At 36.6% G+C, this 22149-nt stretch overlaps 1 protein-coding gene across 2 annotated transcripts; it reads right to left on the bottom strand.

Annotated features, from left to right (window-relative positions):
• Positions 1-1795: 1795 nt before the first annotated feature.
• prrc1 (proline-rich coiled-coil 1) lies at positions 1796-22033 on the bottom strand. 2 transcript variants are annotated; one of them, XM_056467057.1, is made up of 9 exons: positions 21944-22033; positions 19503-19605; positions 16157-16546; positions 12131-12273; positions 11951-12053; positions 11497-11660; positions 9989-10092; positions 7801-7903; positions 1796-2886 (listed from the first exon to the last, which is right to left on the bottom strand). In XM_056467057.1, exons 2-9 carry the CDS (start codon positions 19591-19593, stop codon positions 2677-2679), a joined length of 1308 nt encoding a protein of 435 aa, XP_056323032.1. In that variant the 5' UTR covers positions 19594-19605; positions 21944-22033; the 3' UTR covers positions 1796-2676. The 2 variants fall into 2 exon arrangements, with proteins under 2 accessions (XP_056323032.1, XP_056323033.1); XM_056467058.1 differs by having other exon boundaries at positions 19503-19600; positions 21944-22020.
• Positions 22034-22149: the final 116 nt, after the last annotated feature.

Raw genomic sequence — 22149 nt, forward strand, 5'->3', positions numbered from 1 at the left:
TATTTGTGCAGTTTACTCATTCTTCCAAGAGTTTTTCAGTTCCTCTGCATTTCCACCTGCAGCACTGAGACTGAGAATGATCATTGTACACTATACAGCCATTACATATTACTGGTCTAATAATCATTATACTATCAGTATGCTATTTTCAATGACTGTTGATTTGCACTTAAATATACCCATGCCATTTGTCAGTTTTTTTTCTTTATGTGTGCATAATTTCCATCCACACACAATAAGCACTGATGACCTTTTTAATAAATTTTCTGCTCTGATCTCAAGCCTAGGCAAATATCTGAGAAAGCATCAATCTGAGGCCGCATTGTTATGATGTCATCGTGAAGACTTCTTACAAAGTATTTTACAGTATTTTAAAATACAAGACACTAAATTACTTTGATCGAAATCATTCAGCCATTTTCATAAACCCCATCAAATACAAATTATTATTTTGTATTTAAAACATGTATTTGAAATACATGTATCATAAATACTGCCCATCCCTGGTAGTTGTTGTAGTAGCAGTGGTAGTTGCTGTAACAGTAGCAGTAGTTGGTGTTGTTGTAGTAGTTGTTGTTAGTGTATTTATTAATCTTGTTGTTATCATTTTTTTTCTGTCATTATTACTCTCATTACATTACTATCAATGTTCCATACCACTGATTGGCTTTGTTTTAACAAGATAATGAGTAAATAGTTTTGTCTTTGCCCTTTTGCCAAGTGTTTCAATCAGCTTAATTAAGACATTAGAACAAATAAAAAATTAAAAGAAACAAGAGCACCCAGCTTTTGTTGGCAAAACTCTTGACATGAACATTTTGCTGGCATGTTTGGATTAGTTAAAAGATGCTGCTTGGAGACTACCAGTTGTTGAGCGTGAAAGGATCAAAATGGCAGTGAAAAATAACCTAACCATATGAAAATATTTTTTTCAGTATATAATATAGAAAAACTACATTTCGATAAATGGAAACTAAAATATGAAGAGATAAACAAAGTCCCTGATATTCCTTGACTTAAATACTAAAAATACCCAAATCCCTGACTTTCAGTGTCTGGAAAAGGCCCTCCAAAATCCCATGATCCCAAAATCCAGAAATTCCATGACCAGTGAAAACCCTGAATATTGCATATGTGATGTCTGTGTGAGTGTAGTAAGCAAAAAGTGAATATTGTTTTATATGTTATATGACAATATGTGTTAACTCTGAACAACAGATATTTTTGATTATTTTAGGCTATATCAGTGCAGTGTTCAGTGGGATCTATTGCTTAAAGATATTATAAACTTATTGCGATTAATAAACATGAATAAATGACAAAATAGGGCTCAAACTTCCTTTAACGCACCTCCCTGGAAGTTTCTAGTATTTCTTGAAAGTGCTGGGTCAGGCATGTTTTATTGGAGTTGGAACTAAAATATGCAGGACATCGGCCCTCCAGGACCGAGTTTGGACACCCATGAAATAGGGCGACAAGGTAGCTCAGTGGTTAGCACTGTCACCTCACATCAAGAAGGTGGCTGGTTCGAGTCCTGGCTGGGTCAATTGGCATTTCTGTGTGGAGTTAGCATGTTCTCCCCGTGTTTGCATGGGTTTCCTTTGGGGGCTCCGGTTTCCCCCAAAGACGTGCGCTATAAGTGAATTGAATAAACTAAATTGGTTGCAGTGAATGAGTGTGTATGGATGTTTCCCAGTACTTCTGGGTTGCAGCTGGGAGGAAAATGAATGAATGAAATGACCAAATAAGCATACACAAAAAAAAAAAAAAAAAAAAAAAAAAAAGGAGAACATAATGCTTTACAAAATGTTTTACTCATCTGCTGGTCAAAGGCACATCTGTAAAATGCCATGAAATAAAATCATCCACAGTTGTTCTAGAAAAATAAACATATAAACAGTTAAAAGGCAGTTTACACTTTTCATTAACTCCTGTCCATGACAGCTTTGGCTTTGACAGCAATCATTTAGTATACGTTCATGTGCTACACATCAGCGGTCAACTCAGAGGTCATGCTCAGGTGTGCCCTGTGTCACTCTGAATGAATGATCCTGCTGCACATCATTGGAAACACCTATCCGTAGAACATATAAAGTCAGGTTGCTTTATGTAACAACATTTAAAGCAATTGGTTTGTTTACATATGCAGCAAAGCTGGTGATCCTCTTTATCTGAAAGCAGTAAACATGAGCTAACATGGACCTCGGTATAAAAGAAACAAACGTGCAGACACACTACTGTAACGATGGTTCTAAAAAAGAGAAATGCTACAAAATAAACTCCAAACCGTAACATCAAAACAATATATTCACAATGTTAAGAATTTCAGCTATCCTTAAAATCCTCCATGTATTTGATTGTAAACTTAAACGAAAGTGTTATACCTTAGCAAACAAAAAGTCATCTTTTTCTTGGTTTGAATATTCTAAAAGATGTCACTATGTATGAAAATAGATCATGACGCACAACACATGATTTCATTTTCACCTATTTATATCAGATTGGGAGATTGTGGTCAATTTTTAATACCAATCCAACTCAAATGCAATCAAGGGAAAAATATTTAATTCAATCAATAATTTAAAAGTTAGATTATAGTTATTTTGCCCTGTAACTGGTTTATTTCAGACCTGAAGCCAAAACTCATCTGTGGTCTGTAACAATGGCATTTGACATTCACACTGTCCTGGAGGGCAAACGTAGTTTGTACATGCCAGCCAGAGCTTTAGCGGCAGAGTAGATAATCTGTCGGCGAGACATTCCCGTGAAGGCCTGATGCCAATCTGTGCGGCTGACATTGGGCACATTTCTCTCCAGAACTTCCCCAATGGTCACTAGAAGACCGGACCAGCGGAGGTTGTAATCTGGAGGAGTCAGTGACTGCGCCTGCAGGAGAACAACAAAGGAAAGTTTAAAGAGTGCTTTACAAGCCAATGCACTAAAAATATTTCACTTTAATGTTATATACTGCTTTAGCACTAAATTGTGAATCACTATGCAGTTTGATAGGCAGTAACAGCAACCCGTGCCCTGGAAAGCAAGTGGAAAAAAACTAAATTAGAGATCTTTAGAATTGCATACAGGAGGGCTATAGGAGTGCTTTAAAATCTGCCAGGGCTGAGCACCTCCGTAAACTGATTGAAAATATTCATAACAATCCTAGATTTTTATTTAACACCATTGCTAAATTAACAAATAATTGGTCATCTTTGGAACAAAATGTCCCACCGCAAATGAGTAGTGATGACTTCATGAATTTTTTCAGTGATAAAATAGAAGGCTTCAGACAGAAAATAGAAGATGTTAAACTTTCTGCACCACCTTATATTTCAGATCCTTTAAACATTCCACTGAATCAAAAATAATCTACAGTACTTCAAAATCATAGAACAGGAAGAGCTAGATAAACTTATAAATATGTCTAAACCAGCTACATGTATGTTAGACCCAATTCCAACAAAATTACTGAAAGAATTGCTACCTGTATTAGGAGAACCTCTTATGGCCCGTTTCCACTGAGTGGTACGGTACGGTTCGGTTTGGTACACTTTTATGGCCGTTTCCACTGTCAAAAGGCGTACCCAACCAAACCGTACCGTACCACTTTTTCGGCACCCTTTTGAAAGGGTACCAAACACGAGAAAGGGTACCAAAAGGCGGAGCTAGATGCGAAGCTGAACGCTATTGGTTTACAGAGAGGCGTCATTCGCTTACGCAACAAGCCAGAACGAAAACAAAAAAACAAACCTTGTCGTCATCTTGATGAACAGCCACAAAGCCAAGAAGAAGAGCAGATTTACCCTGTGCCCCGTAGTTTTTTACAAGACAGTTTGAGGCGCAAGCAGTTTCGCTTTCTTGCTTGCGCTCGTCTATATCTGAAATAAACTTCTTGAGCTGATGATAATAACCTGCGCTTGAATATTGACGTGCTTTTGAAACCCGATCCTGTCAGACACTGACAAACGCGAGAGTTAAGCACGGAAAAAACAAGGGAGGAGCCGGAAAAAAGGAGCACATTATTTTTCAGCATACATGAACAAACTGCCATGTATAACTAACTTATTATCTTCACCTTTTGGACTAATATGAACTCAGAATGATGGAATTGTTCTCTAACAGAGGCTACATGTGCTGCTGAAGATTACAGACTCAGATGAGAGGTTTACACTGACTTTAGGCTATATTTTGGGTTGTTTCTGAACCTAAATACGGACGAAATGTCTGCTGTGTGTGTTCTACTGTAGTTGATAACATATCGGACTAACTATAAGGGGCTGTATGTGTTTATATATGTTCATTTATTAATTTATTTATTTAATATAATTACAGACGTTACAGTAGGCTGTTTCGCACTGTCATTGATCTGCAGTTATAATCAACTCATGTTCATAGAAAAGTTAGTAGTAAACATTTCTACACAAGTATTTATATGTGTAAAGCATCTGTTTTGTGAGAAGAGCTTCTCATATGATATGTGAGCGACCCGTACATCTTTATTGTAGACATTTCCTCGAGCGACAATGATGTTGACTGAAACTTTCTGTCGCACACCACGCCCACCAAAAGGGTACCCTTGTTAGTGGAAACGCAAGCTTGATAAAGGTGACGCATACCAAACCGAACCGTACCAGTCAGTGGAAACGAGCCATTAACCTCATCAACTCCTCTCTATCTTTAGGCCATGTTCCAAATCCTTTCAAGCTAGCTGTTATTAAGCCTATTATTAAGAAACCACAACTGGACCCCAGCAACCTAGTTCTGATATATATATATATATATATATATATATATATATATATATATATATATATATATATATATATATATATATATATATATATATATAATTTAAAATTTTATATCTAATTAAATTTAAATAAAATTATATATATTTTTTTATAAAATGCTGATAATAGAAAATAATAGAAGGCACAGCAAATACATTTGTACATATATAATACATATATTTATAATAAATGAGCATTTCACACAAATATAAAGATTGAGAACCCCTGCGATAAAGAATCCTGAATCAGCATCAGTTTTACAGCCTTCTTAGAGAGAAAGACCAAATCTATGCCCTGCCATACCACACTGAGGTGTTCTCACAAGGAAATGTAACAATTTCACATTTTGTCAGTTTTGTGGCTAATTCGTACGAGTTCAGTTGTACGAAGATGTACGATATAAAAAAGGAGCTGTGGCACCCACACCCCTAAACCCAACTATCATTGATGGATAAGAAAATCGTACCAAATTGTAAGAATGAGATTGTACGAATTCATATAAATTAGCCACTAAATCAAAAAGTTAAGAATTTCTGTGAGATTGTGTCGTCCTCACGCTCCAGCTTTATGTTTTATGTTGATCATATTAAAACAATTTGAAGTTGTTGTTTCAATTTATATATATAGTGATTTTACTGCTCCGGCCCACTTGAGAATAGATTTTCCTCCATGTGGCCCTTGAGCTAAAATGAGTTTAACAACCCTGATCTACATGTTTGTTTTATCCATGACTGACCCATGACGTTATATGGCACAAAATAACTAAAGACTGTTCAGAATTTTTTTTTTTTTTTGCGATATCACTTTTGAATGATGTCATATTCTGGAAAAACTGAAATTGTGTAGTGGACATTGGTCACAGTAACTATAATTTCCTAGTTTTGTTCTGGAAATTATTCATTTACAAATTAAGCACTGTGTATTTGTGAAATCTAAACATGAATTTGTATGTCATTTCACTTGCATATAGTCAAATTTCTATATAAAGTGTGATAATTATATTTTAAGTTTATTGTACACTATTACTCTTAAAAAAAAATAAAAAAAAAACATGCAGAAAACAATCAACAAAAATAGTAATTCCCATCTAAATTAATTGACTGAACAATTAAATCACAGGTGTCAAACTCCTTGAGTTCCTTGAGGGCCTCAGCTCTGCACAGTTTAGTTCCAACTCTAATTAAACACACCTGATAAAACTAATTGAGCCCTTCAGGCTTGTTTGAAACCTACAGGTAAGTGTGTTGAAGCAAGGTTGAAACTAAACTGTGCAGAGCTGAGAGTTTGAGACCCCTGAATTAAATGAATAAATAAATGAATAAAATAAATTGAAATGCTTGAAAGACGGGTGAAAAATAGGGAAATATGGATAAATTCTAAAAATAAGTAAATAAATAAAATAAAATAAATTAATAATAATAATCTGTTAGAGACTTGCAAGGATGTGTACGAAACCTGTCCATGTACTGACATTGCTTATGGATAAACTCAAGTTCTTTAACCTTATTTTTCCCAGTGGCTTCATGCCTCATCTGCATGTAGGTGCTTTATATAGACTTGTCTTGATTGAATCAACAAGAGGTGATAATTATTGGGTTAAATGTTCAGTATATGACACAATATGAGGCTATATTTCAGCACTTCGGAAAAGGTCAGTGACTTCCAAGTAGCACATAGAATGAGTTCTTACCAAGCGGCAACCTTGCGCTCTCCCTCGTGAAACAAATACGCAAGTAACTGAAACTGCAATTCATCGAAATTCCGCTAGTCCTGGCTCTATAATAGAGCAAATTTCTTTTGACCCCACTGTTAAAATGGCCAACTTTACAGGCGAAAAAAAAAGGTATTTACAGCCTGGTACAAAGAATGACTTACCCATGTCCAGTTAAGGTCTTTCCTTCCTGTTTCAAATGTGATGACTCAAAAACAATGCCAAAAAACAATGCTCAACAATATATCTTGTTCACTGAGCTGTCAACTGTAAGTTCAGCTGAAGTTCACGGGCACTCATAATTTTTTTGAAAGTCATTACAAGTGAGTGTGCCCGCACATGCAGGTGTGCCTTATCATGAGTTACAGAACAGAACACAGGTGTCCTTATGGCCTTGCTTCCATAAATCTACCCTCATTGTGACGTTAATGCTGCTCTTCTAATTTCTCTTCTCATCTCTGACTTTTTTTATTTACCAAAGCACACATAAATGATAATAATGCCACAGGTATGGGTAATAATAATAATACTGAAATCACTCAAATAAGCATATAAATGAGAGTAATACATTTATCAGAAATTCATCAAGACACAATGAATTCCCCATTAAAAGCTAATATTACCCTTTATGACAACTGTGAGGGGGTGTTTTTTTTTTTAACTGTTCTGTTTCTTTTATTTTAAGTCTGCATAATTAAGGGCACGGCCACTTGGGTGACAACTAGGTCTCGCTGGTCACCGTCACTTCACCTCAGCTGATTTCGACTGATTAGCCGCTGAACTCGCCATATACATCGTATTTTTGTTTTGCTTTGCTTTCCGTGGCTTTACACAGTCAGTTGCTTTTTGGGATAATTTCTTACAATTATCAGATGATATTGCATGCTGTGTGCACTCAATTTTGCTCACAAAACATTCATGTGGCCTCCATTTCCCAGGTGAGTGAAATTATATACTTTTACCATATCTACAAATGTATTTGTTTTATTTAAGATCATTTATCATTTATATTTTTCTTTAGATCCTGAACGCACTCCAGAATCTGACAGATTGATTAGCTTTAGGCTCTAGAACTGTCAAAACACTGTTGTAATACATTGAGCCACTAAACATTGTTCTTTGACAGGAGGAAAACACGAATTACATCCAAATGCTTCAGATATTGGGAAAATGCACGTGGACTGTTTGTAACTTTGCACGTACAGAATAATTTTAAGAGCCAAGGTGCATCATTATCGGAAAACCCAGCCTGAAGAGTATTCATAAGGAAATGAGCGTGTTGTATCAGATATGATATTTTACCTGCTGTACATGCTCCAGGGCCACAGGTGTAGCCTGGGTGAATGTCTCAATGTGAATCCCGTATCCAGGATCATCCAAGATCAGGCAACCTATATCAAACCACCTGGTGGAAAACATGCATGGTTATTTTCTATATTTTGAAAGCACTATCAGTCATCTGAGTGTCTTTGCCTACTTTCTACATATACTCTTTTTTCAGTTTTGTATGCCATTAAGTTTTTTTATGCTGCTTAGATGATCAATGTGAATGCTTGATTATGTATTGCGTAACAAAGTCAGCAATAGATGATCTATGCTTCTTTTGTCTAAGTACCAAAAAATATGACATTCATTTTAACACCACAAGTATCTATTACATAAGTTACATAAAAGACAAAACGATACATTTAACATTTAGTTAAGCATAAGAAGCGTCTCGATAAAGGTCAAATGCAGGAATAAAATATTGCCCATTAAGACAGACATACGCAGAGGAAATTCTGATGGTGGGAAAATGTTCATGCAGACATCATGAATGAGTTTCTGTGAAAATTCTGACGATTTTAAATTCCGAAGCAATAGAGATGAAGTTCCATGCAAAGATGGACAGAGGAAAACATTGTATTCATTGCTCTAATTTGCTTTCATTGATTTTGATGGTATGAAAACCGGGGTATGACGTTATTGTGATTACTACTCTAAAATATGTTTTTTTTTCAGTGAACGCAATAGATTTTATTTTAAGAAACATTTGAAATATTTTGGAACAGTGAACATGTCAGGCTATATAATTAAAAAAAAAATTTACCCATCTTCATTAGTTTAAAAAAAAAAAAAAAAAACATCTTTGAATATTTTTTTTTCTTTGAACATACAGTAAGCCACATCACTGTTCAGGTCTATAGTGTGTTTGGATGTTGGTGCTTAGGAATGGAATAACAAAAAAATTTTTGGTTTCTAAACCTTCACTTTTCCAAACTGCAGTAAAACTTGAAACCGTTCATCGTCTCATGCCTATACCTGATCAACAAGTCTGTGTGAATTTATTCGAAGTGTGTTATAAATGATCATCTCTGACACCTCATACAGCAATTGCTGTTCAGTGAGTTTATCCTCCTGATAGTTAACAACAGTTTAAAATATAAAAAAAATTAACAAGAGCTCGTGAGCCACTTGGCTGTGCTTGTAAATTCCTCTATCAAGGTACGAGCCATGACCATGACCAACAGTTTTAGTGCATCTTCTTCCCAATAGACAAAAAAAACAATTGAGTACAAGCTCGTACGGAAAAAAAAATAATAATAAATGTCGCACCATGATTAGGGATGGGTATAGTTAAGGTTTTAACGCTATTACTACTTTTATCGATAAAACTTATCGGTTCGGTACTTTAGCGGTTCAGTAATTTAAAGGCTTTTATACCTGACGCTCTTGCAGGAACCACGAGCATTTCTCATGTGAGATTGCCAACTGTGCAGACGCATTTTAAATATTGCAAATTAGAAAAGGTTGGTCAGTGAAATTATGCTACTGTAAGTACTGTTTATTCAGCAATAATTATCCAGCACCGATAGCAGAACCATTAACGTCAGAGCTTAGCGATACTTCTGTCTTTTATAATGTATCAATGATACTGATAAAGTCCAGAGTTTCGGTACCCATCCCTAACTATGATCCAGCTTTAATATTCCCACGCTTCTTGAAAATACTTCAGACATATGGATTCAGGGCCTGGAAAGTACTTTAAAACAAATACAGGTCATTGATAGTGCTTGAATTTGAAATCAAATTTATGACGTTATTTCAACGATTGTACTCAACTGTCAAAAACAGAACGAAAAAAACTGTCAAATTCTTAAATCTTACATTTAAATCTTGTACAAAAACACTGACAGTTAATGCACATTTTATCAATATTTCAGAAACCACATTCAAATATTACCAGTATTGAATATTTAATAAATTTTTTTAAAGTTCTTTGAACATTTTTGAAAATGACATTGACATTTGTAACGTAAATATTATGTGCAAGTGAAACATTCAGTACCTTAAGGACATTCATGACGCTACATATGCTGGGGTGTGAATTACAAAGGTGCTTGATTTAAAGTTAATAGTGTTTTAAAAATGTCCTTGAATTTGCTGTTCATGAAAGTGTGGTAACCCTGGTTTAAAAAGATTTGTGTTACATTTGTGCTACTGTTCTAACCTGTCTGGAAAGAGTTCAGCGATGAAGTTTTCCACCGAGACCACAGGCTGCTTCTCATGAATGACAGCAGCACGGCGAAGACCGTCAATGCGCTCCTGAGCTCCCTAAGACACACATGCAAACTTCAGATTAATGTATGTGCTTTGAAATCATTAGTCGCATGATTTTGTGTTTTCTACAGTTGTAAACATTTAGACGTTGATAGACACATTAAGAGTCCACACAAAACTGAAAATTCAGTCATCATTTAGTCACCCTTTACTCATTACAAACCTGTTTGACTTTTTTTCTTCTGCTGAACACAAAAGAAAATATTTCCAAAAAAGCTGAAAACATGAAACCATCAACTTCTGTAGTATTCGTTTTTTTCTACTATGGAGGATATAGGATTTTGGCTTTCTTCAAAATATCTTTTTTTCAGGTTTAACAGAATAAAGTTTTCAACAAAAAAATTAAGTTTTGGGTGAATTTAGGGCTATGCAATTAATCGAAAATCCGGTTTCGATTTTGGCTTCTAACGATTATGAAAAACCATTAATCGAGATAAACGATTATTGCATCATATACCGCCCCCTTTCCAGTTGAACACATTTGTTGCTCTGCAAAGCTCAGTTCCACGTGAAAATGACTAAAAGCATGTACTTTAATGTAAATTTTGCAGCACCGGATGCGCATCATTCATATTTTTAAAAGCGTGAAAGAGCACATGCTGTTGTGTGTGCGCTCGCCGCGCTTAGCCTTGGACAGGTTTGGAGACGAGCAGAGCACACACATCTAATGCTATCTTGATGTGAGCACTTTAATGGTCAAATACATGCACATTTGTGTCAGAGCGCAGTGTTTAGTGATTATTCATATTAACCCTCATTTGTGTAATAATCAAACAAGTTGAGAATCAAAAGAAATGTGACAGAGAAACCATATCAAAGCCGCACTATTCTTAAAGTGATGGCACGCAATATTCCTGCTGCCGCCTGTTTTTATCATTAATCAAACAACAAAAGGGGAAAAGCATCCACTGCTCTTTACTGAAGGACTTTTGTAGCTAACGTTTTTTTCTTACAGTGAAGATGCCTAAAGCACAGTTTAAACATAATAGTTTTAATAACTCATTTCTAATAACTGGTTTCATTTATCTTTGCTATGATGACAGTACATTATATTTTACCAGATATTTTTCAAGATACTAGTATTCAGCTTAAAGTGACATTCAAAGGCTTAAATAGTGTAATTAGGCAAGTCATTGTATAACAGTAGTTTCTTCTGCAAACAATCAAAAATATATATTGCTTAAAGGGGCTAATAATATTGAGCTATTAAAATAGGTTTCAAAATATTTAAACTTGCTTTTATTCTAGCCGAAAAACAAACAAACAAGCCTTTCTCCAGAAGAAAAAATATTATAGGTAATCATGATTACAATTATGACCAAAATTATCATGACTATGATTTTTCCCATAATCGAGCAGGCTTAGGTGAATTATCCCTTTAAGAAGAAGCATGTTCACCTTGACCCCTGCAGCGTATCCCACTGGCTGTGGGGCGATGTTGGACTGACCGGCTTCTCCTGTCACCATGGCCAAACCAAACACCTCCTGAAATGCATCCCGTACCGCTGCCACCTTCACTTCCTTATCTGACGTCACAACGATGTCCACATCTCCTCCAGATTCTTACACACACAGCATTCAATAATGACATTTAAACATGAAGTGCTTTTTCAACATCCTGTTCCTACAGCATTTCTCAACACAACAATGTAAACATACTCAGAACAAGAGAACCATAGAAATTAAATGCTTTAATTTTTTTTTTAACAGATATTGCGGTGGGCAGATTTTTGAGTATAGAAGATTCAATAAAAACACAAGTAAAATTCACATTAAATCAAACTGAAATTGTCATTTAACCATATTTGGAAATAAAATAAAATCCTCTTTTTATCAACAATATAAATCTCACTGATATAAGGTGCCATTCCAGGGTCCAACGTGGTTATCATAGACTCCACAGAGTGTTTGGTTTTATCCAAGACGGTCTTGACCATTGGGTTTCCAGCTACACCCTGAGATTAAACACATCTGTATCGGAACATGTTAAGCTCACGTATACCTAGCCTTAAGTATACATGTGTCCAGTTACCTTTATAAAGCCCCATAATCCACCAGGTGTGTTGCTGTCCGGACTGACTCTGGGATCTTCAACATCCTCAGGAAATGTGATGGGTGAGCTGACATCTAACCCTCCAGACACTGGCTGCTGCATCATGGGATTAGTAACAATCCCTGTAAAAACATTTTCTCATCACCACTGATATTATGATGTTTAATCCCTATAAGGAAGCTGAAGTGAAAAGATCTGGGTCATGTCCTTATGTAGTGTACTATTTTGAGACAATTTAGAAGTGGCAGACTTTAGTGATTATCTAGTATATCTGTTTAATCCCAAAATGTGCAATTATGTATCAAAAAGTTTACATCCCGTGTTCACTCAACAGCTAAAAAATAATGCAGGTCAGCTCACTCATTTCTGATTTCTTTCCACTAAATAACTGAAAGTCTGTTGTTGTTTACGAAGAATGCGAAAGATCTCAGATTTTATCTGAAATAACTTAACCCATTTAAGCCCACTGGCACTATAGTTGCCGATGTTCATAGTTGCAGTTTTCTTTTTTTTTGTTCACAAATGTATATCAACATAATCATAAGGTCTCTAGATTCATCCAAAAAAACTAATCTTTCAAGAGATCTATAGTTTTTTGTATACTCTGTCAAATGTTCAAGCGGCAACTATAGTTGCCGGTGGGCAAGTACCTTGTAAGTACATAAATCATGGGGAATTAGGGAATAATGTATTAAGTTATTAAATCAAGGTTATTGGTCTTGTTTAATTATCTTTGTTTTCATAATACGCCATCTAAACATAACCATCTAATAGGGCTGCACGATAGTAGAAAAAATGATAATCACGATTATTTTGCTCAAAATGTTAATCACGATTAATAATGACGATTATTCGAAACTAAACAGCGCATTCTCTCTGCCTCCTCATTTATAAACAGTTGGTCGCGCTGTTGAAGCGCTGGAGAGACGGCTTTACACTCCGTCATTCATAATCTTGGCTTTTCTGTTGGAGTCGAAAGAATATATTAAAGAAGAATGTTCTTTTAACAGTCCCAATATGTTTAATCTTTTCCTTTTGCTAAATTCATCTGTCACTTTTCTTCTGCAAATCAGATTTTTTTTTAATCTGCTTAATTCTTTTAAAAATGAAAGCAGCGCCTGTAAATTGGTGTTTTTCCATAAGAATGTTTTGTTTTATGTGTATAGTCTTTAATGCACGTTTTAATCATTTTATTCTATTCAAAGCAGCATTCACAAACATGAATTTATCCTCTAAAACGTGGCATGAGATGAGCAAAGCATGTGTTGGATGATTGTTTTTTTGCATGCGCGATCAATTCCTGATCATTTGCATAAAGTTTTTAATCAAAAGACAGGTAATTTAATTACTTTTTATGTACTAAAATATTTGTTAAATAAATGTTACTTTAAAAAAAAAAAGAATATAACCATATTAAAACTGTAAAACAGAATAAAGTGCATAGTCTAATCGAAAATAGAGGAAATAAGTTATCTGTTTCATTATTTAAAGGGCACCTATGGTGAAAAATCTACCTTTCAAGCTGTTTGGACAGAAATTTGTGTAAGTATAGTGTATAAACTGTCATATTGGGAAGAAATAAACACACCCAGTCCTTTTTTTTTTATTTAACAACATAAAAACAGTGGACCAATTGGAGCGGTTTTCAGATCAACCGCAACTTGACGTAGGAGTGCGGTGCCCCCGCCCACCAATATTGATTGACAGCTGTAACATGTCTCCGTAGTAACGCATATAATCATATCAACAAGACAGGTGCAAAGCAACCGGGAATAAAAGGTCTGTTCAGTTTGCTAGGATCAGCAATCATCATCAAATGTGATCAAGAGTGAGTTTTACAAGTTTAAAATGTTTTAAAACAGAGCATGTGTGTAATGAATTATAGCGATTCACTTCAACACAGCCGCGTGTTAAAACAATTATAAAAGAAGACGCTTCAATCCCGCTTTGTGGACGTTAAATCGGCTTTATTTTGTACATTAACATAACAGATATCCATACAGTAGTGAATATTACCAGTATCATGTCTCACGTGTGCAAAACGAGTGCAAAGCTTAACGCGCTGTCTCTCTCTCTCTCTGTGTGTTTGTGTCTGCGCTATGTGTGTGTGTGTGTGTGTGTGTGTGTGTGTGTCTGCGCTATGTATGTGTGTCCTCGCTGTGTGTGTGCGTGAACTTTGTAATGACATTGTGTGTCACTAATTGTTGCAACTCAACAAAAAACTGCATCAAATACTGATTTTTAAAGTTCTTACTGTAGTATTTCTCACAAACATTACGTGAGATCTGCTTCCTGAGGCAGCCCAGGGCAGCGACTGAGGCATGTTGCTGACAGGCACGTGGGAACGGTGGGCGGGGAGGACTAGCCTTAAAGGCCCAGTACAAAAAAAACAGCGACAACCTTTTCCCAGCTATAATAAATAATCTGATGGGTGGTTTGAGCTCAAACTTTACAGACACATTCTGGGGACACAAAAGACTTATATTAAATATGAAAAAAGGGGTAACCTATGTGCCCTTCAATGCATATAAAAGGCTAGTCTTTTTATAAAGTGAGTTTAATTGATTTGAAACTTTTAGTTACATTTTATTTTCTTGCAAATGATAAAATTTGCATCAGATTGATTAAAACGAACCTGCAATCTAGACACAATCACCTCATGCCTGTGATGCGGTTCAATCTGTAAACTCCACACATTAAAATAACGCTTGGTCTTTATACTGTCGCATTGATTTGTAATTGATCGTAGGCCACAAATATCATTATCGTCATAATAATACGATTAATCGTGCAGCCCTACCATCTAACTAATATCTTTCCCTAAAAGTAGACTTTTTTTGATACACAATTTGATGCACAGCAAAATTCTCAGAGTAAAATTAACATCTTCCACTGGTCCCACTTCTACAAAGAGTTAAAATAACACTGGAGTGCTGAGTGAACAGAGAATAATGAACTCCTGCTATTAAAAAGCAGAATCACTGAAGAAAAACACAAAACTAAACCAAATTCAGTCACAACCTTAGGCCCTGCTGTCCATATAAACATTGGTATTGTCTAAATTGCAGCTTTTATTGCACAAAAACACAGTTATCAGGTCACTGAAAACCAAATTTTTGAACTCTTGTCAGGGTAAAGACTTTCAAAAGCACCAGGGTCTGTGTTTTTTAGAAAATTTAGAAAATAACGGTTTTGCTTACAAAAATACCTGTGTATGTGTGGACATGGCCTTAGGAACTTAACTGAAAACTCAATAAATCTCAGCTCATCAAGATAATTAACGGTGCAGTAAGTGATTTCCTTCAGAAACATTTTTTCTTGTGCTGGTTGAATGTCTCTTCACATTACGATAGTATTGATTAAAGTAAATGATCTACTGTAAATGTATTTGTATGTATTATTATATTCTGGCTAAGGCATAAGACTAAAAAATGTTCATCCAATTAAATAGTGTTGAGTTGACATCTCTCATAATTCCAATAAGTAGCTCAAACTGTCTGTCAGCAACACACAGTAGTCTGCTGGGGAAACTAGTGTGTGTTTAATCACTTTAAGACAAATGGATTAGTTTAGATTAGAGAGGTTTATATCAAAAGGTTGTCTAATTTTAATCATAATAAATGTGTTTATGAATATGAATTGATCTGTTGAAAGCAGTTGTTTTAAGTTAGAATGCTAAATGTTCTCCTCCAATTCAAATCTTACACTAAAAAGTTCTTACAACATATTTGCCCACCGGCAACTATAGTTGTCGCATATTCAAATACAATTCTCTTGAAAAAAAATCAAAAACCTGGAATAAATGAATGCAAAACATGTTCATGTAGGACACTATTAACAAGGCTGCATGCATGAACCGTTTTTGAAAATTTGGGCACAAATGGGTTAATTTGTGTTTTGAATATAAATTATCGTCTCAGGGTTTGGAACAACATGAGTGTGATTAATTAATAACATCATTTTAATTTTTTGGTGAACTAACACTAAGTGACCATTGAGTGTTACCTGGCATAGGTGAGGCACTGGAGAAACTGGGCATCAATGGCGTCTGAGGTGTGCGCCCTGCATGGCCACGGGTGATGTCATATCCTCCACTTACAGAGAAGCCAGTGGTGGGAGGGCCCATTGGAGGGGCAGAAAGAACCGGGCCCAGAGGGGGAGCGGTGCTGAGTGGAGGACCGGTGGCTGGAGAGGCAAATGAAGCACTAGGGATGCCATATGGACCACTCAGTCCCAGCGGAGATGATATTGAACTGAGAGGGAGAGGAGGAACAGAAGACTGCATGGGTGGCAGCGTGGAAGTCAAAGCCACTGAAGGAACAGGGCTGGAAAAATCTCCTGGGGCAAAAGCAGAGATGCCAGAAGGACTAGGGACAGTTTGAGGACGAGTGGCTCCTAAAAACAAGAAAACTGAGATTGAAATGCATGCATGAGACACTGACATGTGACAAAAAGCAGCATTCCCCATGGGAATAATAAGACACTTGTGCTGTATATTAATGAAACAGTTAATAGCCTAATATTGCATCTTAGTCTTGGTAGATGGCACATAAATATGTTGCAAAAAAATCTAAAATAAAACTATGTATTCTTGGGTTGTATCTTCTTGATAAATTTAAGTTTTCCAAAAAACTAAAACAATTTTTAAAAATCCACAAATTTGAGTTACAAAGTACCGTGTTATGTAAAGACATTTCCAAATTTGTTTGTTGTTTTTGGGTTTAACGCCATGCCAGCTTCTATGGGCAATTTAATGGCAATAAAAAGTATAGTGGAGGTTTATACTGGACAATTTATTTTTGCTAAAAACTGTACAACTGTATTTGGATTAACAGTGTTAAAAATTGTTTCAAAAGAATTAACTGAATAAAATACATTTCTCATAGAACTAAAAACAACACAATCCAACTGAACATTCTTCATAAGTGCTTTTACAAATATAAGATGTGGGAGGATAGAGCTGGGAAATTAATCAAAAAGAAATCGAAATCGACATTCAGAACTTATAATTGATCTATTTTTTCCAGGACAATTTTTTTCAAATTACGTTCCCTATGTGTCACGTGACCCTGCTCTGTTAACTTTGCGGCCACATCTGATCTCTGGTCAAGTAGGACGATGGACTTACTTTGCACTACAATGACGATAATTGGAAGCTGCACCAGAGATGCCTTTAGACGGCATATAAAACTTGTCCGTGAACAATGGGACAAAAATTTTAAATGAATAAAATGATCGTTCATTAATCGTAATGGAGTTAAGATGTTCAATCAATTGAGATTTTAATTTTCAGCCAAATCCCCCAGCCCTATGGGAGGATCTTCTCCATTTATTAAAAATGTTTGTGTCATCCTGGAGTGACGGATTCTTCAACGGGTAAAAACTATCTGATCCCATCTGTTTGGAAACGTATAGAAGTTTCTTTTACCAACATTAGGGCTAATTTCATGAAGTTTGTTTTGGGTTTTTTTGTATGCAGATCTCATTCTCTTTACCATTTGTTATTAATCTATGAACAAATTGTTGGTTTTAGATGTGAAGGAGGTTTTTTGGCGGGTTTCACATTTCCAAGTTTATTTCTAGAATTCTAATTCCCATCAGGGTAATAATGCAATTTTACTTTCAGTAAGTTCTGCTCAGGAGGGCGTCACGATGGCGCAGTGGGTAGCATGATCACTTCACAGCAAAAAGGTCGCTGGTTCGAGTCCCGGCTGAGTCAGTTGGCATTTATATGTGGAGTTTGCATGTTCTCCCCATGTTCGCGTGGGTTTCTTCCGGGTGCTCCAGTTTTCCCCACAGTCCAAATACATGCTGTATAGGTGAATTGAATTAAGCTAAATTGGCCATAGTGTATGTGTGTGAATGTAGGAGTGTATGGGAGTTTCCCAGTGTTGGGTTGTTGCTGAAAGGGCATCCACTGCTTAAAACATATATGCTTGATAAGTTGGCAATTCATTCCGCTGTGGCGACACCTGATTAATAAAGGGACTAAGCCTAAAAGAAAATTAATGAATAAAGTTCTGCTTCGGGATGGCAGGGTGGCGCAGTGGGTAGCACTGTCGCCTCACAGCAAGAAGGTCGCTGGTTCGAGCCTCGGCTGGGTCAATTGCCATTTCTGTGTGGAGTTTGCATGTTCTCCCCATGTTCGCGCAAGTTTCCTTCGAGTGCTCCAGTTTTCCGGCAAGTGCAAAGACATGCGCTGTAGGTGAATTGGGTAAGCTAAATTGTCCTTAGTGTAAATGTGTGAATGAGAGTGTATGGGTGTTTCCCAGTGATGGTTTGCAGCTGGAAGGGAATCTGCTGCATAAAACATATGCTGGATCAGTTCTGCTTATCTTAAAACATATTAAATCCCTAACTATTGAAAAAATTTTCACATATTTCAATCTAACCTTACCCCATCATCTCATTTATATTGATAATGTCACTGCAGCAGAAGTATAATTACATTATAATAACAACTTTTTAGCAAATATTCAAGTCTCCTCCACCGAGAGGCTTAAAAGTGTAAGATGCACATAAACATACACACGTTTTTAAGATGTAAACAAATACATCAAAGAATAAAGTTATTTTTGAATCTTATTGTGTTGGTTTTCCTTTTAATCAGATTATTACAGGTATATACCCATTCCATGCAAACTGAAACTTCATCTGATCAAGTCAAATGAGACTGAAGTTAACAACATGATTTTCAGTAAATATTACCAATTGTTTTTCTATAATTGCACTTTAGAACTTATACCTATATCCTGCACTTTCTGCTATAGCACTCCTGGTTAGACCTAAACTGCATTTCGTTGCTTTGTACTTGCAAGTTGAAGTTGTAAGTTGAATCTGATCTACATTGACATTGAATAGACTTTACCAAGTTTTGCATTGACTCACATTAAATAAACTCTCTGCATTTTGGGTTTATTTGTGTGTTACTATTATTGTATTTTTGTTTATTTTGTAATATTTTTGTATTTGTATTCAGTTAAAAAATGTAAACCTTTGTCTTAAACTGTTTGACAATGTTCTGACAATTTTTAAAATTAAAATTGTAAAAAAATAAAAATAATAAAACCCTGACCAAAATGTATTTTAAGGATTTTTAAGAAGTGCACGTCTCTTCATGTCTCTGTTAACTAGGCTGCTATTTTTCTAGATACCTGCTTACATTGATAATTGAGTATGACTCACACTTTTGAATCAAACTACATTTCTGCAGCCATGTCATGATGTCCATGTATAACTCATTATACATTGAAAGCTTCCATTAAGTGAGTTTGTGTGCATAATCACAGATGAGCCGCTGCCTTTACTGACAGTAAGTACACATTAAACAGCATGTTGCATTGGGCATTACCGCTGCTGAGTGGTGGAGGACTGGCAACCACCGTAGATGAAGGTGGAGGGGTAGCGGGTGGTGTGCTCTCTATACCACTCTCTTCCATCATCTTCTCTCTGTTCTGCAGATAATGAAGATGTTAAAACATCAAGAAACTGCACAGTTCAAATGAGATGCAATAAGAGTGTTGCAATCTTTTCTTAAACTTAATATGGTGTTAATAAATGTGACAAGTAAAAATACAGCATAATGAACATACAAGTCATCATTTGATTAAACTGAATAATCTATAGGATATAGTTTCTTAGTATTTCTATCTATTTACCCAATATAACATCTAAACATTCTTAAATTAAAATAAATTTACTTGTTAAGACGTTTTCAAAATAAAGTATGCACAAGTTGTGCACAATTAAAGTAAATACATCTAGAAATGGGGTATTGAAAATAAATTGTTAATTTATTTTCAATTCAAAACACTGGCACATATTCATTCATTTTCTAGCACTTTTCTGTGGCCGGGTCACGGGGGCAGCAGTCTTAGGAGAGAACCCCAAACTTCCCTCTCTCCAGACACTTCCTCCAGCTCCTCTGGGGTGATTCTGAGGCGTTCTCAGGCCAGCCAAGAGACATAGTCCTTCCAGCGTGTCCTGGGTCTTCCCCCGAGGCCTCCTCCCGGTGGGACATGCCTGGAACACCTCCCTAGGTAGGCCTCCAGGAGGCATTCGAAACAGATGCCTGAGCCACCTCAGCTGACTTCTCTTGATGTGGAGGAGCAGCGGCTCTACTCCGAGCTCCTCCTGGGTGTCACAGCTCCTCATCCTTTCCATAATGGTGAGCCCTGCCACCCTGCGAAGGAAACTTATTTCGGCCGCTTGTATCCGAGATCTTGCCCTTTCGGTCATGACCCAAAGCTCATGATCCTGGTTGAGAGCAGGAACGTAGATTGACTGGTAAATCGAAAGCTTTGCCTTTCGGCTCAGCTCCTTTACCACAATGGACCAGTACATCAACCGCAAAACTGCTGTCACTCCACCAATCCGCATGTCATTCTCACGTTCCATCCTTCCCTCACTCGTGAAAAAAACCCCAAGATACTTGAACTCCTCCACCTGGGGTATCATTCCACCTCCCACACAAGCTCGGGCACCTTCCCTCCAAGTGAGGTGACATTCCATGTACCAAGAGCCAGTTTCTGTGCCTGACGATTGGGTTGTCGTGGTCCTAACCTTCAACCACCACCCATTCCACAATGCACCTGCCTCTTACGGCTCCCGCTGCAGGTGGTGGGCTTGCAGGAGGATGGTCCCATGTCGCTACTTCGGGCTAAGCCCGGCCAGGTTCCATGGGAAAAAACCTGGCCACCAGGTGCTCGCATACGAGCCCCAACCCCAAGCCTGGCTCAGGGTGGGGCCCCGGCTGCGCCATACCGGTCATGGTCCTTGATGTTTTTGTACTCATAAGGGGTTTTTGAACCACACTTAGTCTGACCTGTCACCTAAGACCTTTTTGCCTTGGGAGACCCTACCAAGGGCATTAGCCCCTGACAACATAGCTCTTAGGATCACTCAGGCACTCGAACTCCTCCACCACGATAAGGTGGCAGTTCATGGCACATAGTTATTGTTAAAATAAAAAAGTTAACTTCGATGCATTTTCCAGAAAACAAAATACATTATGTTACTTTGTTTCTCAAGTAAAGTTATTAACTTGACAATAAATCAAATGTTTTGTTTTTATGTTTTCACAAAAAAACAATCAGAAAGGCGAGGAACACCGCCACACGAAACCTTTCTCTGGGATATGTACTAAAACATAACCACATCACAGTTATAAAGTGTTAACCTGAAGTTGTCAAACACTGCACAGAGACTCATTCCTGCCATCAGCAGTTTCCTACTGTCTAATGAGGATATCCGGAACTGTACGTTCATAACAAATATCAAGACAACTGCTCCCAAAGGTATTTAAATGAATTTGTTATGATTGTCGATGAAACGTTAAAATTCATAATTTAATTATGATGACTAATTAAATTATTGAAGGGGCTAAAAACGTTGTAGTGTTTATAATGTCAGTATTAATGTGTATAAATTTTCTTAAAATATAAATCATCAATTATTAATGTTGGTAATGCACCAAATTGTATTATGGAAGTAACGTTAATACTCATGAGTACGCGTTGAGAAGAGATAATAAACTCACAGCTAATCAATCACTGATTCTTAAGATATCGATTACTGTTAGACATTTTTAGTGGCTCACATACGGAGCGCAAATTACTCCACGTCACATTTCACTTCTATTATTTACGATCATAAATTCACTGCTTTCTCATTCAAGATGTAATGTATTGAAGATTCGGTAGTGATCGGCACAGATATCTAATGTCTTTGTTAATCTCGCTTTCATGCAGACAACACAATTGAATCTTCTACTGAAGAACGAATCATAGTTACCTGATGCGATCAAAACTGAGTGTAATGTTGAAACGGCAGCAGCTGAGGTGCAAAATACAGTGAACACGGCGGCGCTCTGATGACGTCACGCAGTGCCACGTCTGAAGCTGTAACGTGCGATTCAACAAAACAGTTTAGAGTTTTTATAATTTAGCAGCAAATAATTTAGAAGTTATTTAAAAGTTGTAGAAACACCACACAAAACG

Source organism: Danio aesculapii, chromosome 10 (genome assembly GCF_903798145.1).
Source record: "Danio aesculapii chromosome 10, fDanAes4.1, whole genome shotgun sequence".
NCBI classification, from domain to species: Eukaryota; Metazoa; Chordata; class Actinopteri; order Cypriniformes; family Danionidae; genus Danio; species Danio aesculapii.

Coding starts and splice junctions, on each gene's coding strand:
- prrc1 (XM_056467057.1), bottom strand. CDS start 19,593: ATGATGGAAGAGAGTGGTATAGAGAGCACACCACCCGCTACCCCTCCA. Junction 16,547..19,502: donor TCCTCCACCACTCAGCAGCG/GTAATGCCCAAT, acceptor TCTTGTTTTTAG/GAGCCACTCGTCCTCAAACT. Junction 11,661..11,950: donor TGGAATGGCACCTTATATCA/GTGAGATTTATA, acceptor TGTGTGTGTAAG/AATCTGGAGGAGATGTGGAC.